Source organism: Saccoglossus kowalevskii, chromosome 3, assembly GCF_978046115.1.
Source record: "Saccoglossus kowalevskii chromosome 3, keSacKowa6.1, whole genome shotgun sequence".
Lineage (NCBI taxonomy): Eukaryota > Metazoa > Hemichordata > Enteropneusta > Harrimaniidae > Saccoglossus > Saccoglossus kowalevskii.
Genome location: NC_140643.1, coordinates 4,506,450 through 4,521,995, shown reverse-complemented (window position 1 = coordinate 4,521,995; position 15,546 = coordinate 4,506,450). Strand labels below are relative to the sequence as shown.

The 15,546-nt window shown below is 30.7% G+C and overlaps 1 protein-coding gene and 1 non-coding gene across 3 annotated transcripts in view; both read right to left on the bottom strand.

The window, feature by feature from the left end:
• Positions 1 to 15,546, bottom strand: part of LOC146747448 (uncharacterized) — a 63,949-nt gene that overhangs the window by 12,935 nt on the left and 35,468 nt on the right. For both annotated transcript variants that reach the window (XM_085496700.1, XM_085496701.1), the window contains exon 3: positions 5,158 to 5,322. In XM_085496700.1, coding sequence (XP_085352826.1) covers positions 5,158 to 5,322 — 165 coding nt within the window. The remainder of the gene's footprint in view (positions 1 to 5,157; positions 5,323 to 15,546) is intronic.
• Positions 4,888 to 4,983, bottom strand: Mir29b (microRNA mir-29b). The gene has a single exon (NR_037529.1). It is a non-coding gene; the product is annotated as a microRNA mir-29b (primary transcript).

Genomic DNA, 15,546 nt, shown 5'->3' with positions numbered 1-15,546 from the left:
ACAGCCATCTTTAAACAATAATTGGTTATGTGGTTTGGCAGCCATCTTTAAACAATAATTGGTTATGTGGTTTGACAGCCATCTCAAAACAATAATTGGTTATGTGGTTTGGCAGCCATCTCAAAACAATAATTGGTTATGTGGTTTGGCAGCCATCTCAAAACAATAATTGGTTATGTGGTTTGGCAGCCATCTCAAAACAATAATTGGTTATGTGGTTTGGCAGCCATCTCAAAACAATAATTGGTTATGTGGTTTGGCAGCCATCTCAAAACAATAATTGGTTATGTGGTTTGGCAGCCATCTTTAAACAATAATTGGTTATGTGGTTTGACAGCCATCTCAAAACAATAATTGGTTATGTGGTTTGGCAGCCATCTTTAAACAATAATTGGTTACCCTATGTGGTTTGACAGCCATCTTTAAACAATAATTGGTTATGTGGTTTGGCAGCCATCTCAAAACAATAATTGGTTATGTGGTTTGACAGCCATCTTTAAACAATAATTGGTTATGTGGTTTGGCAGCCATCTTTAAACAATAATTGGTTATGTGGTTTGACAGCCATCTCAAAACAATAATTGGTTATGTGGTTTGGCAGCCATCTTTAAACAATAATTGGTTATGTGGTTTGGCAGCCATCTTTAAACAATAATTGGTTATGTGGTTTGACAGCCATCTCAAAACAATAATTGGTTATGTGGTTTGGCAGCCATCTTTAAACAATAATTGGTTATGTGGTTTGACAGCCATCTCAAAACAATAATTGGTTATGTGGTTTGACAGCCATCTTTAAACAATAATTGGTTATGTGGTTTGGCAGCCATCTTTAAACAATAATTGGTTATGTGGTTTGACAGCCATCTTTAAACAATAATTGGTTATGTGGTTTGGCAGCCATCTTTAAACAATAATTGGTTATGTGGTTTGACAGCCATCTCAAAACAATAATTGGTTATGTGGTTTGGCAGCCATCTCAAAACAATAATTGGTTATGTGGTTTGGCAGCCATCTCAAAACAATAATTGGTTATGTGGTTTGGCAGCCATCTTTAAACAATAATTGGTTATGTGGTTTGACAGCCATCTTTAAACAATAATTGGTTATGTGGTTTGGCAGCCATCTTTAAACAATAATTGGTTATGTGGTTTGACAGCCATCTCAAAACAATAATCGGTTATGTGGTTTGGCAGCCATCTCAAAACAATAATCGGTTATGTGGTTTGGCAGCCATCTTTAAACAATAATTGGTTATGTGGTTTGACAGCCATCTTTAAACAATAATTGGTTATGTGGTTTGGCAGCCATCTCAAAACAATAATTGGTTATGTGGTTTGGCAGCCATCTCAAAACAATAATTGGTTATGTGGTTTGGCAGCCATCTCAAAACAATAATTGGTTATGTGGTTTGACAGCCATCTTTAAACAATAATTGGTTATGTGGTTTGGCAGCCATCTTTAAACAATAATTGGTTATGTGGTTTGGCAGCCATCTTTAAACAATAATTGGTTATCTGGTTTGACAGTCATCTCAAAACAATAATTGGTTATGTGGTTTGACAGCCATCTTTAAACAATAATTGGTTATGTGGTTTGGCAGCCATCTTTAAACAATAATTGGTTATGTGGTTTGACAGCCATCTCAAAACAATAATTGGTTATGTGGTTTGGCAGCCATCTTTAAACAATAATTGGTTATCTGGTTTGACAGTCATCTCAAAACAATAATTGGTTATGTGGTTTGACAGCCATCTTTAAACAATAATTGGTTATGTGGTTTGGCAGCCATCTTTAAACAATAATTGGTTATCTGGTTTGACAGTCATCTCAAAACAATAATTGGTTATGAGGTTTGACAGCCATCTTTAAACAATAATTGGTTATGTGGTTTGGCAGCCATCTTTAAACAATAATTGGTTATCTGGTTTGACAGTCATCTCAAAACAATAATTGGTTATGTGGTTTGACAGCCATCTTTAAACAATAATTGGTTATGTGGTTTGGCAGCCATCTTTAAACAATAATTGGTTATGTGGTTTGACAGCCATCTCAAAACAATAATTGGTTATGTGGTATGGCAGCCATCTCAAAACAATAATTGGTTATGTGGTTTGGCAGCCATCTCAAAACAATAATTGGTTATGTGGTTTGGCAGCCATCTCAAAACAATAATTGGTTATGTGGTTTGGCAGCCATCTCAAAACAATAATTGGTTATGTGGTTTGACAGCCATCTTTAAACAATAATTGGTTATGTGGTTTGACAGCCATCTCAAAACAATAATTGGTTATGTGGTTTGGCAGCCATCTCAAAACAATAATTGGTTATCTGGTTTGACAGTCATCTCAAAACAATAATTGGTTATGTGGTTTGACAGCCATCTTTAAACAATAATTGGTTATGTGGTTTGGCAGCCATCTTTAAACAATAATTGGTTATGTGGTTTGACAGCCATCTCAAAACAATAATTGGTTATGTGGTTTGGCAGCCATCTCAAAACAATAATTGGTTATGTGGTTTGGCAGCCATCTCAAAACAATAATTGGTTATGTGGTTTGACAGCCATCTCAAAACAATAATTGGTTATGTGGTTTGACAGCCATCTCAAAACAATAATTGGTTATGTGGTTTGACAGCCATCTCAAAACAATAATTGGTTATGTGGTTTGGCAGTCATCTTTAAACAATAATTGGTTATGTGGTTTGACAGCCATCTCAAAACAATAATTGGTTATGTGGTTTGGCAGCCATCTCAAAACAATAATTGGTTATGTGGTTTGGCAGCCATCTCAAAACAATAATTGGTTATGTGGTTTGACAGCCATCTTTAAACAATAATTGGTTATGTGGTTTGGCAGCCATCTTTAAACAATAATTGGTTATGTGGTTTGACAGCCATCTCAAAACAATAATTGGTTATGTGGTTTGACAGCCATCTTTAAACAAAAATTGGTTATGTGGTTTGACAGCCATCTCAAAACAATAATTGGTTATGTGGTTTGACAGCCATCTTTAAACAATAATTGGTTATGTGGTTTGACAGCCATCTCAAAACAATAATTGGTTATGTGGTTTGGCAGCCATCTTTAAACAATAATTGGTTATGTGGTTTGACAGCCATCTCAAAACAATAATTGGTTATGTGGTTTGACAGCCATCTTTAAACAATAATTGGTTATGTGGTTTGGCAGCCATCTCAAAACAATAATTGGTTATGTGGTTTGGCAGCCATCTCAAAACAATAATTGGTTATGTGGTTTAGTAGCCATCTTTAAACAATAATTGGTTATGTGGTTTGGCAGCCATCTTTAAACAATAATTGGTTATGTGGTTTGGCAGCCATCTCAAAACAATAATTGGTTATGTGGTTTGACAGCCATCTTTAAACAATAATTGGTTATGTGGTTTGGCAGCCATCTTTAAACAATAATTGGTTATGTGGTTTTATAGCCATCTCAAAACAATAATTGGTTATGTGGTTTGGCAGCCATCTCAAAACAATAATTGGTTATGTGGTTTGACAGCCATCTTTAAACAATAATTGGTTATGTGGTTTAGTAGCCATCTTTAAACAATAATTGGTTATGTGGTTTGACAGCCATCTTTAAACAATAATTGGTTATGTGGTTTGACAGACATCTCAAAACAATAATTGGTTATGTGGTTTGGCAGCCATCTTTAAACAATAATTGGTTATGTGGTTTGGCAGCCATCTTTAAACAATAATTGGTTATGTGGTTTGGCAGCCATCTTTAAACAATAATTGGTTATGTGGTTTGACAGCCATCTTTAAACAATAATTGGTTATGTGGTTTGGCAGCCATCTTTAAACAATAATTGGTTATGTGGTTTGGCAGCCATCTTTAAACAATAATTGGTTATGTGGTTTGACAGCCATCTTTAAACAATAATTGGTTATGTGGTTTGGCAGCCATCTTTAAACAATAATTGGTTATGTGGTTTGGCAGCCATCTTTAAACAATAATTGGCTATGTGGTTTGACAGCCATCTTTAAACAATAATTGGTTATGTGGTTTGACAGCCATCTTTAAACAATAATTGGTTATGTGGTTTGGCAGCCATCTTTAAACAATAATTGGTTATGTGGTTTGGCAGCCATCTTTAAACAATAATTGGTTATGTGGTTTGACAGCCATCTTTAAACAATAATTGGTTATGTGGTTTGGCAGCCATCTTTAAACAATAATTGGTTATGTGGTTTGGCAGCCATCTTTAAACAATAATTGGTTATGTGGTTTGGCAGCCATCTTTAAACAATAATTGGTTATATGGTTTGGCAGCCATCTTTAAACAATAATTGGTTATGTGGTTTGACAGCCATCTTTAAACAATAATTGGTTATGTGGTTTGGCAGCCATCTCAAAACAATAATTGGTTATGTGGTTTGGCAGCCATCTCAAAACAATAATTGGTTATGTGGTTTGACAAACATTGTCATGTACCATATACTGAATTCTACCACTTCATTGTCTCATCTACCACATGCTGTTTTTAGTTTACATTCAAGAAGGAGATTCACGATACATTTCATAATCACACTCTCAATCAAGCTCTTTGTCAAATCTTATGATGCCTTTTAAAAACAAAGGAACAATGTTTTAAGTCCATTTATCCCAGTCTACATTCAAGTAACAAGTGTAAACTGTAAAACATCAGACGCTATCTTAAGTTAAACCTAAACAGCAACCACAAAATGCCAAAAGGACTTATTTATTGTAAAAGTGCTTGTATTTCAAAATGAATTCCAATGTATGTAGGTTGTGATACATAGCTGTATGTAAAGTACAATTTAGTTGATCACTTTTGATATTGCTGAAAACTGCATGCATTCAGTCATGTTTGGAGTAGCGATTGCCATGACGATTTTTCTTGAACTAGGAACACTGATTTCAAATGGTGCTAGACTGTTGCTATGGAATCTATCCACCGTTTGAAATCAGGTTCCTAAGGTCAGAGAGTTCAAAGGGCAAATGTCACCTGACATACTTCAAAGAATATAGTTAATAGTCTATTTACATAATGTATGGTATCATGCAGTTCATCAATATTAAACCAAACTTCTGAAAAACAGCTGAACATATTAATTTCCAAACATTAAATAACTAAAAATTATTAAATTTATTTAGTTTTATTTACCTCTGCTTGTTTCAGCTCTTGTTCTTGTATTTTCTGTTGGAAAAGTTCATCTCTAGCATGTATAAGTTCATGTTGGAGGGCCACTTTTTTTCGTAGTCTGCTGTATTCTTTGTCTCGATTCACAGTCTTGAATTCCTGCCATTTTTGAAAGTGTTCTTCTTTTTTCTGAAAGAAATTAGAAACAAAATGTTTTGTAAAATGGTCTACAATGTACTTAATATAGTCTGTAAGAATATACATCATTGACTGTATCTCCAAATATGATATCAATTTGTGGAAAAAACACAATAGTATATGGTAATTAACTCATTTTGGTTTGTGAGTAGCTAATTTGCATAATTCAGAGTTACCTGATTTTAATATTCTAACTCGTCTTCCATTATTAACTGCCTGCAACTTCTAATTTATATTAAATTTGTAATTTATTTTTGATGATCAATATTCAGATCTGATTGCTGTATAGATAAATGTATTGTAACCTTGGAAACCACTTTAGTCATTCTAGCATTATTTTGGTTATGATTGACAGCAGTATCCCATTACAAGACATAAAATGAACACCTATATACAGCATGATTTCAGTGATTTGTAATATTGACAGTTTATATATTATATAGTTGTTAACATTTGTAATATTGACAGTTTATATATTATATAGTTGTTAACATTTGTGGATAACATTATTTTCATGTGAATAATGTCAATAATAAAACCACAAATGCAATATTTATTCACATCAAATTTTATATAATTTAAAATAGCATATTTACTAATTTTCTATATTTTGTATTTTAATAGAATTTTGCCTATTAGCCGGTTTGACCTGGAAATATGTATAATAAATATTAACTGGTTATGACAGATGAGAATCTTTATTTATGCATTACCATGGAAACCTTCTGTTGCCATAATCTATGTCTATTTTTGACAATTTTATTATAAAAATAGGTGTTTATTTGAATAATTGATCAGGTTTTCCATTGCTGAGATAAAAAATTTGACCTTGCAAATAATTTCCTAATTTTCTAGTTGAATTGTTTACTGGACAGATACTGCATTGATACTGGACAGATACTGCATTGATACTGGACATTTACTGCATTGATACTGGACAGATACTGCATTGATACTGGACAGATACTGCATTGATACTGGACAGATACTGCATTGATACTGGACAGATACTGCATTGATACTGGGCTTGACCTTTTCAGTATTTTGCAACTCAAAAATATTCAATGTTCAAAATTAATATCACATTTTTTTAATAAATTAGGGAGCAAAGGTTACAGATTTTAAATTGGTTTATGTTATGGTATTATGTGAAATATTTTACTCTGTATCTATTTCCAAATTAAAAATGAAATGTTATTGAATTAAAAAAAATGAATGTCGCCATTGTCATAATGTTATTATTTATGCAACACTTAAATTAAAATACATGCAGTGACAGAGTACCAAATAATGTAATAATAACAAAATTGCTAGAAATAGGTCATGTTATGTACAGAGCATTGTAGTGATCACCTCTATTATTTCATTTCTCTGCTGAAACAGAAATTGAGCTGTTTTTTCTTATTCAATATTTGGAATGTATTTTTACTCTCCAGTTTAAGTGTTCCATTTATACAACATCCTTTCTGAGCAGAAAAACATTTATTCATGGGTAGATCATGTGTTTTATAGTGGGATGTTCTCTATGCATAAACTATATAGACAGCTAAACTCAATTCAGAGTTTATATTTTTACTTTAAGATGTAAATTTTGAAAGTCCACTGAAGAATAAAAATTATACTCTTGGAAACAGCTCCCCTCATTTGGTTAAGACCAACCCCATAAACAGAATGGAATAATCAATATGCAAATAAGGTAAGGTCATGACAAAGGTTTTACAACAGTATATGTATTTGTATTATTTATGATCCAAAATTTAAAAGTTAATTAACAGAAATTGTGTGAAATCAACAACAATTGACTGAGGTTTTATATCATAAAAACACAGGGGAAAATAATTTCAATTATTTTTGTTAAATGTTATTTAATTTAAAATTGGTACATGTAGTAGCATATATTTTATCAAAACTGTGAAAAAATATATAAATTAATTACTGCATAACTGTATTAATTTAAGCAGGCAACAACATTAGCTTCACGAAATTAATTTACGATATTTGGAATGAGTATTTTTTAATTATAAAAATAAAATAATTTGCACTTGGTGTTGCATGAATATAAAGGTTGGCCATGTTGACATATGCATCAATACCATAGTATTCAAAAGGTGTATAATGGAACAAACCATTAATGAAGAAGAAGGGTTAGATGTCAACTACAGGGTGAGTGCATAATAAGTCCATCAGCCAATCATTTAAAATACCATATATTTTCATACATAGATTTTCAGCGAAATGTTGTAGCGGATTTTATGATAGTAAACCAGTCACTATACATCTGTCCAATCTCTTCTACATATTATACCCCTACTACAATAATAGATTGAACTGCAATATACCTAAGAGGTCAGTTTTGTTTGAATTACTCAGAACACAACAGATCTCAGCAAATCAATACTCACTCAACAGTTATTTGTTCCTTCAATATATAAAACCATAATGACAACCAAACATATACCACACATAATATGCACTGTTTTTAAAACCATAATGGCAACCAAACATATACCACACATAATATGCACTGTTTTTAAAACCATAATGACAACCAAACATATACCACACATAATACGCACTGTTTTTAAAACCATAATGGCAACCAAACATATACCACACATAACATGCACTGTTTTTAAAACCATAATGACAACCAAACATATACCACACATAATATGCACTGTTTTTAAAACCATAATGACAACCAAACATATACCACACATAATATGTACTGTTTTTAAAACCATAATGACAACCAAACATATACCACACATAATATGCACTGTTTTTAAAACCATAATGACAACCAAACATATACCACACATAATATGCACTGTTTTTAAAACCATAATGACAACCAAACATATACCACACATAATATGCACTGTTTTTAAAACCAGAATGACAACCAAACATATACCACACATAATATGTACTGTTTTTAAAACCATAATGACAATCAAACATATACCAAACATAATATGCACTGTTTTTAAAACCATAATGACAACCAAACATATACCACACATAATATGCACTGTTTTTAAAACCATAATGACAACCAAACATATACCACACATAATATGCACTGTTTTTAAAACCATAATGACAACCAAACATATACCACACATAATATGCACTGTTTTTAAAACCAGAATGACAACCAAACATATACCACACATAATATGTACTGTTTTTAAAACCATAATGACAATCAAACATATACCAAACATAATATGCACTGTTTTTAAAACCATAATGACAACCAAACATATACCACACATAATATGCACTGTTTTTAAAACCAGAATGACAACCAAACATATACCACACATAATATGCACTGTTTTTAAAACCAGAATGACAACCAAACATAATATGCACTGTTTTTAAAACCATAATGACAACCAAACATAATATGCACTGTTTTTAAAACCATAATGACAACCAAACATATACCACACATAATACGCACTGTTTTTAAAACCATAATGACAACCAAACATATACCACACATAATATGCACTGTTTTTAAAACCATAATGACAATCAAACATATACCACACATAATATGCACTGTTTTTAAAACCATAATGACAACCAAACATAATATGCACTGTTTTTAAAACCATAATGACAACCAAACATATATCACACATAATATGCACTGTTTTTAAAACCATAATGACAACCAAACATATACCACACATAATATGCACTGTTTTTAAAACCATAATGACAACCAAACATAATATGCACTGTTTTTAAAACCATAATGACAACCAAACATATATCACACATAATATGCACTGTTTTTAAAACCATAATGACAACCAAACATATACCACACATAATATGCACTGTTTTTAAAACCATAATGACAATCAAACATATACCACACATAATACGCACTGTTTTTAAAACCATAATGACAACCAAACATAATATGCACTGTTTTTAAAACCATAATGACAACCAAACATATACCACACATAATATGCACTGTTTTTAAAACCATAATGACAACCAAACATATACCACACATAATATGCACTGTTTTTAAAACCATAATGACAACCAAACATATACCACACATAATATGCAGTTTTTAAAACCATAATGACAACCAAACATATACCACACATAATATGCACTGTTTTTAAAACCATAATGACAATCAAACATATACCACACATAATACGCACTGTTTTTAAAACCATAATGACAACCAAACATAATATGCACTGTTTTTAAAACCATAATGACAACCAAACATATACCACACATAATATGTACTGTTTTTAAAACCATAATGACAACCAAACATATACCACACATAATATGCACTGTTTTTAAAACCATAATGACAACCAAACATATACCACACATAATATGCACTGTTTTTAAAACCATAATGACAACCAAACATATACCACACATAATATGTACTGTTTTTAAAACCATAATGACAACCAAACATATACCACACATAATATGTACTGTTTTTAAAACCATAATGACAACCAAACATATACCACACATAATACGCACTGTTTTTAAAACCATAATGACAACCAAACATATACCACACATAACATGCACTGTTTTTAAAACCATAATGACAACCAAACATATACCACACATAATATGCACTGTTTTTAAAACCATGACAACCAAACATATACCACACATAACATGCACTGTTTTTAAAACAAATAATGACAACCAAACATATACCACACATAATATGCACTGTTTTTAAAACCATAATGACAACCAAACATATACCACACATAATATGTACTGTTTTTAAAACCATAATGACAACCAAACATATACCACACATAATATGTACTGTTTTTAAAACCATAATGACAACCAAACATATACCACACATAATATGTACTGTTTTTAAAACCATAATGACAACCAAACATATACCACACATAATATGTACTGTTTTTAAAACCATAATGACAACCAAACATATACCACACATAATATGTACTGTTTTTAAAACCATAATGACAACCAAACATATACCACACATAATATGTACTGTTTTTAAAACCATAATGACAACCAAACATATACCACACATAATATGTACTGTTTTTAAAACCATGACAACCAAACATATACCACACATAATATGCACTGTTTTTAAAACCAAAATGACAACCAAACATATACCACACATAATATGCACTGTTTTTAAAACCATGACAACCAAACATATACCACACATAACATGCACTGTTTTTAAAACCATAATGACAACCAAACATATACCACACATAATATGCACTGTTTTTAAAACCATAATGACAACCAAACATATACCACACATAATATGCACTGTTTTTAAAACCATAATGACAACCAAACATATACCACACATAATACAAACTGTTTTTAAAACCGTAATGACAACCAAACATATACCACACATAATATGTACTGTTTTTAAAACCATGACAACCAAACATATACCACACATAATATGCACTGTTTTTAAAACCAGAATGACAACCAAACATATATCACACATAATATGCACTGTTTTTAAAACCATAATGACAACCAAACATATACCACACATAATACGCACTGTTTTTAAAACCATAATGACAACCAAACATATACCAAACATAATATGTACTGTTTTTAAAACCATAATGACAATCAAACATATACCACACATAATACGCACTGTTTTTAAAACCAGAATGACAACCAAACATATACCACACATAATATGTACTGTTTTTAAAACCATAATGACAACCAAACATATACCACACATAATATGCACTGTTTTTAAAACCAGAATGACAACCAAACATATATCACACATAATATGCACTGTTTTTAAAACCATAATGACAACCAAACATATACCACACATAATATGCACTGTTTTTAAAACCAGAATGACAACCAAACATATATCACACATAATATGCACTGTTTTTAAAACCAGAATGACAACCAAACATATACCACACATAATATGCACTGTTTTTAAAACCAGAATGACAACCAAACATATATCACACATAATATGCACTGTTTTTAAAACCATAATGACAACCAAACATATACCACACATAATATGTACTGTTTTTAAAACCATAATGACAACCAAACATATACCACACATAATACGCACTGTTTTTAAAACCATAATGACAACCAAACATATACCACACATAATATGCACTGTTTTTAAAACCATAATGACAACCAAACATATACCACACATAATATGTACTGTTTTTAAAACCAGAATGACAACCAAACATATACCACACATAATATGTACTGTTTTTAAAACCATAATGACAACCAAACATATACCACACATAATATGCACTGTTTTTAAAACCATAATGACAACCAAACATATACCAAACATAATATGCACTGTTTTTAAAACCATAATGACAACCAAACATATACCACACATAATATGCACTGTTTTTAAAACCATAATGACAACCAAACATATACCACACATAATATGCACTGTTTTTAAAACCATAATGACAACCAAACATAATATGCACTGTTTTTAAAACCATAATGACAACCAAACATATACCACACATAATACGCACTGTTTTTAAAACCAGAATGACAACCAAACATATACCACACATAATATGTACTGTTTTTAAAACCAGAATGACAACCAAACATATACCACACATAATATGTACTGTTTTTAAAACCATAATGACAACCAAACATATATCACACATAATATGCACTGTTTTTAAAACCATAATGACAATCAAACATATACCACACATAATATGTACTGTTTTTAAAACCATAATGACAACCAAACATATATCACACATAATATGCACTGTTTATAAAACCATGACAACCAAACATATACCACACATAATATGTACTGTTTTTAAAACCATAATGACAACCAAACATATACCACACATAATATGCACTGTTTTTAAAACCATAATGACAACCAAACATATACCACACATAATACGCACTGTTTTTAAAACCATAATGACAATCAAACATATACCACACATAATATGCACTGTTTATAAAACCATGACAACCAAACATATACCACACATAATATGTACTGTTTTTAAAACCATAATGACAACCAAACATATACCACACATAATATGCACTGTTTTTAAAACCATAATGACAACCAAACATATACCACACATAATATGTACTGTTTTTAAAACCATAATGACAACCAAACATATACCACACATAATATGCAGTTTATAAAACCATGACAACCAAACATATACCACACATAATATGTACTGTTTTTAAAACCATAATGACAACCAAACATATACCACACATAATATGCACTGTTTTTAAAACCATAATGACAACCAAACATATACCACACATAATATGTACTGTTTTTAAAACCATAATGACAACCAAACATATACCACACATAATATGCAGTTTATAAAACCATGACAACCAAACATATACCACACATAACATGCACTGTTTTTAAAACCATAATGACAACCAAACATAATATGCACTGTTTTTAAAACCATAATGACAATCAAACATATACCACACATAACATGCACTGTTTTTAAAACCATAATGACAACCAAACATAATATGTACTGTTTTTAAAACCATAATGACAACCAAACAAATACCACACATAATATGCACTGTTTTTAAAACCATAATGACAACCAAACATATACCACACATAATATGTACTGTTTTTAAAACCATAATGACAATCAAACATATACCACACATAATATGCAGTTTATAAAACCATGACAACCAAACATATATCACACATAATATGCACTGTTTTTAAAACCATAATGACAACCAAACATATACCACACATAATATGTACTGTTTTAAAACCATAATGGCAACCAAACATATAGCACACATAATATGTACTGTTTTTAAAACCATAATGGCAACCAAACATATACCACACATAATACAAACTGTTTTTAAAACCATAATGGCAACCAAACATATACCACACATAATATGCACTTGTTTTTAAAACCATAATGACAATCAAACATAAACCACACATAACATGCACTGGTTTTAAAACCATAATGACAACCAAACATATACCAAACATAATATGTACTGTTTTTAAAACCATAATGACAACCAAACATATACCACACATAACATGCACTGGTTTTAAAACCATAATGACAACCAAACATATACCAAACATAATATGTACTGTTTTTAAAACCATAATGACAATCAAACATATACCACACATAATATGCACTGTTTTTAAAACCATAATGACAACCAAACATATACCACACATAATATGTACTGTTTTTAAAACCATAATGACAACCAAACATATACCACACATAATATGTACTGTTTTTAAAACCATAATGACAATCAAACATATACCACACATAATATGCACTGTTTTTAAAACCATAATGACAACCAAACATATACCACACATAATATGCACTGTTTTTAAAACCATAATGACAACCAAACATATACCACACATAATATGTACTGTTTTTAAAACCATAATGACAATCAAACATATACCACACATAATACGCACTGTTTTTAAAACCATAATGACAACCAAACATATACCACACATAATATGTACTGTTTTTAAAACCATAATGACAATCAAACATATACCACACATAATATGTACTGTTTTTAAAACCATAATGACAATCAAACATATACCACATATAATATGCACTGTTTTTAAAACCATAATGACAATCAAACATATACCACACATAATATGCACTGTTTTTAAAACCATAATGACAACCAAACATATACCACACATAATATGTACTGTTTTTAAAACCATAATGACAACCAAACATATACCACACATACATGTAATATGTACTGTTTTTAAAACCGTAATGACAACCAAACATATACCACACATAATACGAACTGTTTTTAAAACCATAATGGCAACCAAACATATACCAAACATAATATGTACTGTTTTTAAAACCATAATGACAACCAAACATATACCACACATACATGTAATATGTACTGTTTTTAAAACCGTAATGACAACCAAACATATACCACACATAATACGAACTGTTTTTAAAACCATAATGGCAACCAAACATATACCAAACATAATATGTACTGTTTATAAAACCATGACAACCAAACATATACCACACATAACATGCACTGTTTTTAAAACCATAATGACAACCAAACATATACCAAACATAATATGTACTGTTTTTAAAACCATAATGACAACCAAACATATACCACACATACATGTAATATGTACTGTTTTTAAAACCGTAATGACAACCAAACATATACCACACATAATACGAACTGTTTTTAAAACCATAATGGCAACCAAACATATACCACACATAACATGCACTGTTTTTAAAACCATAATGACAACCAAACATATATCACACATAATATGCAGTTTATAAAACCATGACAACCAAACATATACCACACATAATATGCACTGTTTTTAAAACCATAATGACAACCAAACATATACCACACATAATATGCACTGTTTTTAAAACCATAATGGCAAGCAAACATATACCACACATAATATGCACTGTTTTTAAAACCATAATGGCAACCAAACATATACCACACATAATATGCAGTTTATAAAAGCATGACAACCAAACATATACCACACATAATATGCACTGTTTTTAAAACCATAATGACAACCAAACATATACCACACATAATATGTACTGTGTTTAAAACCATAATGACAATCAAACATATACCACATATAATATGCACTGTTTTTAAAACCAAACATATACCAAACCATAATGGCAACCAAACATATACCACACATAATATGCACTGTTTTTAAAACCATAATGGCAACCAAACATATACCACACATAATATGCACTGTTTTTAAAACCGTAATGGCAACCAAACATATACCACACATAATATGCACTGTTTTTAAAACCATAATGACAACTAAACATATACCACACATAATATGTACTGTTTTTAAAACCATAATACACCAAACATATATCACACATAATATGCACTGTTTTTAAAACGATAATGACAACCAAACATATACCACACATAATATGTACTGTTTTTAAAACCATAATGACAACCAAACATATACCACACATAACATGCACT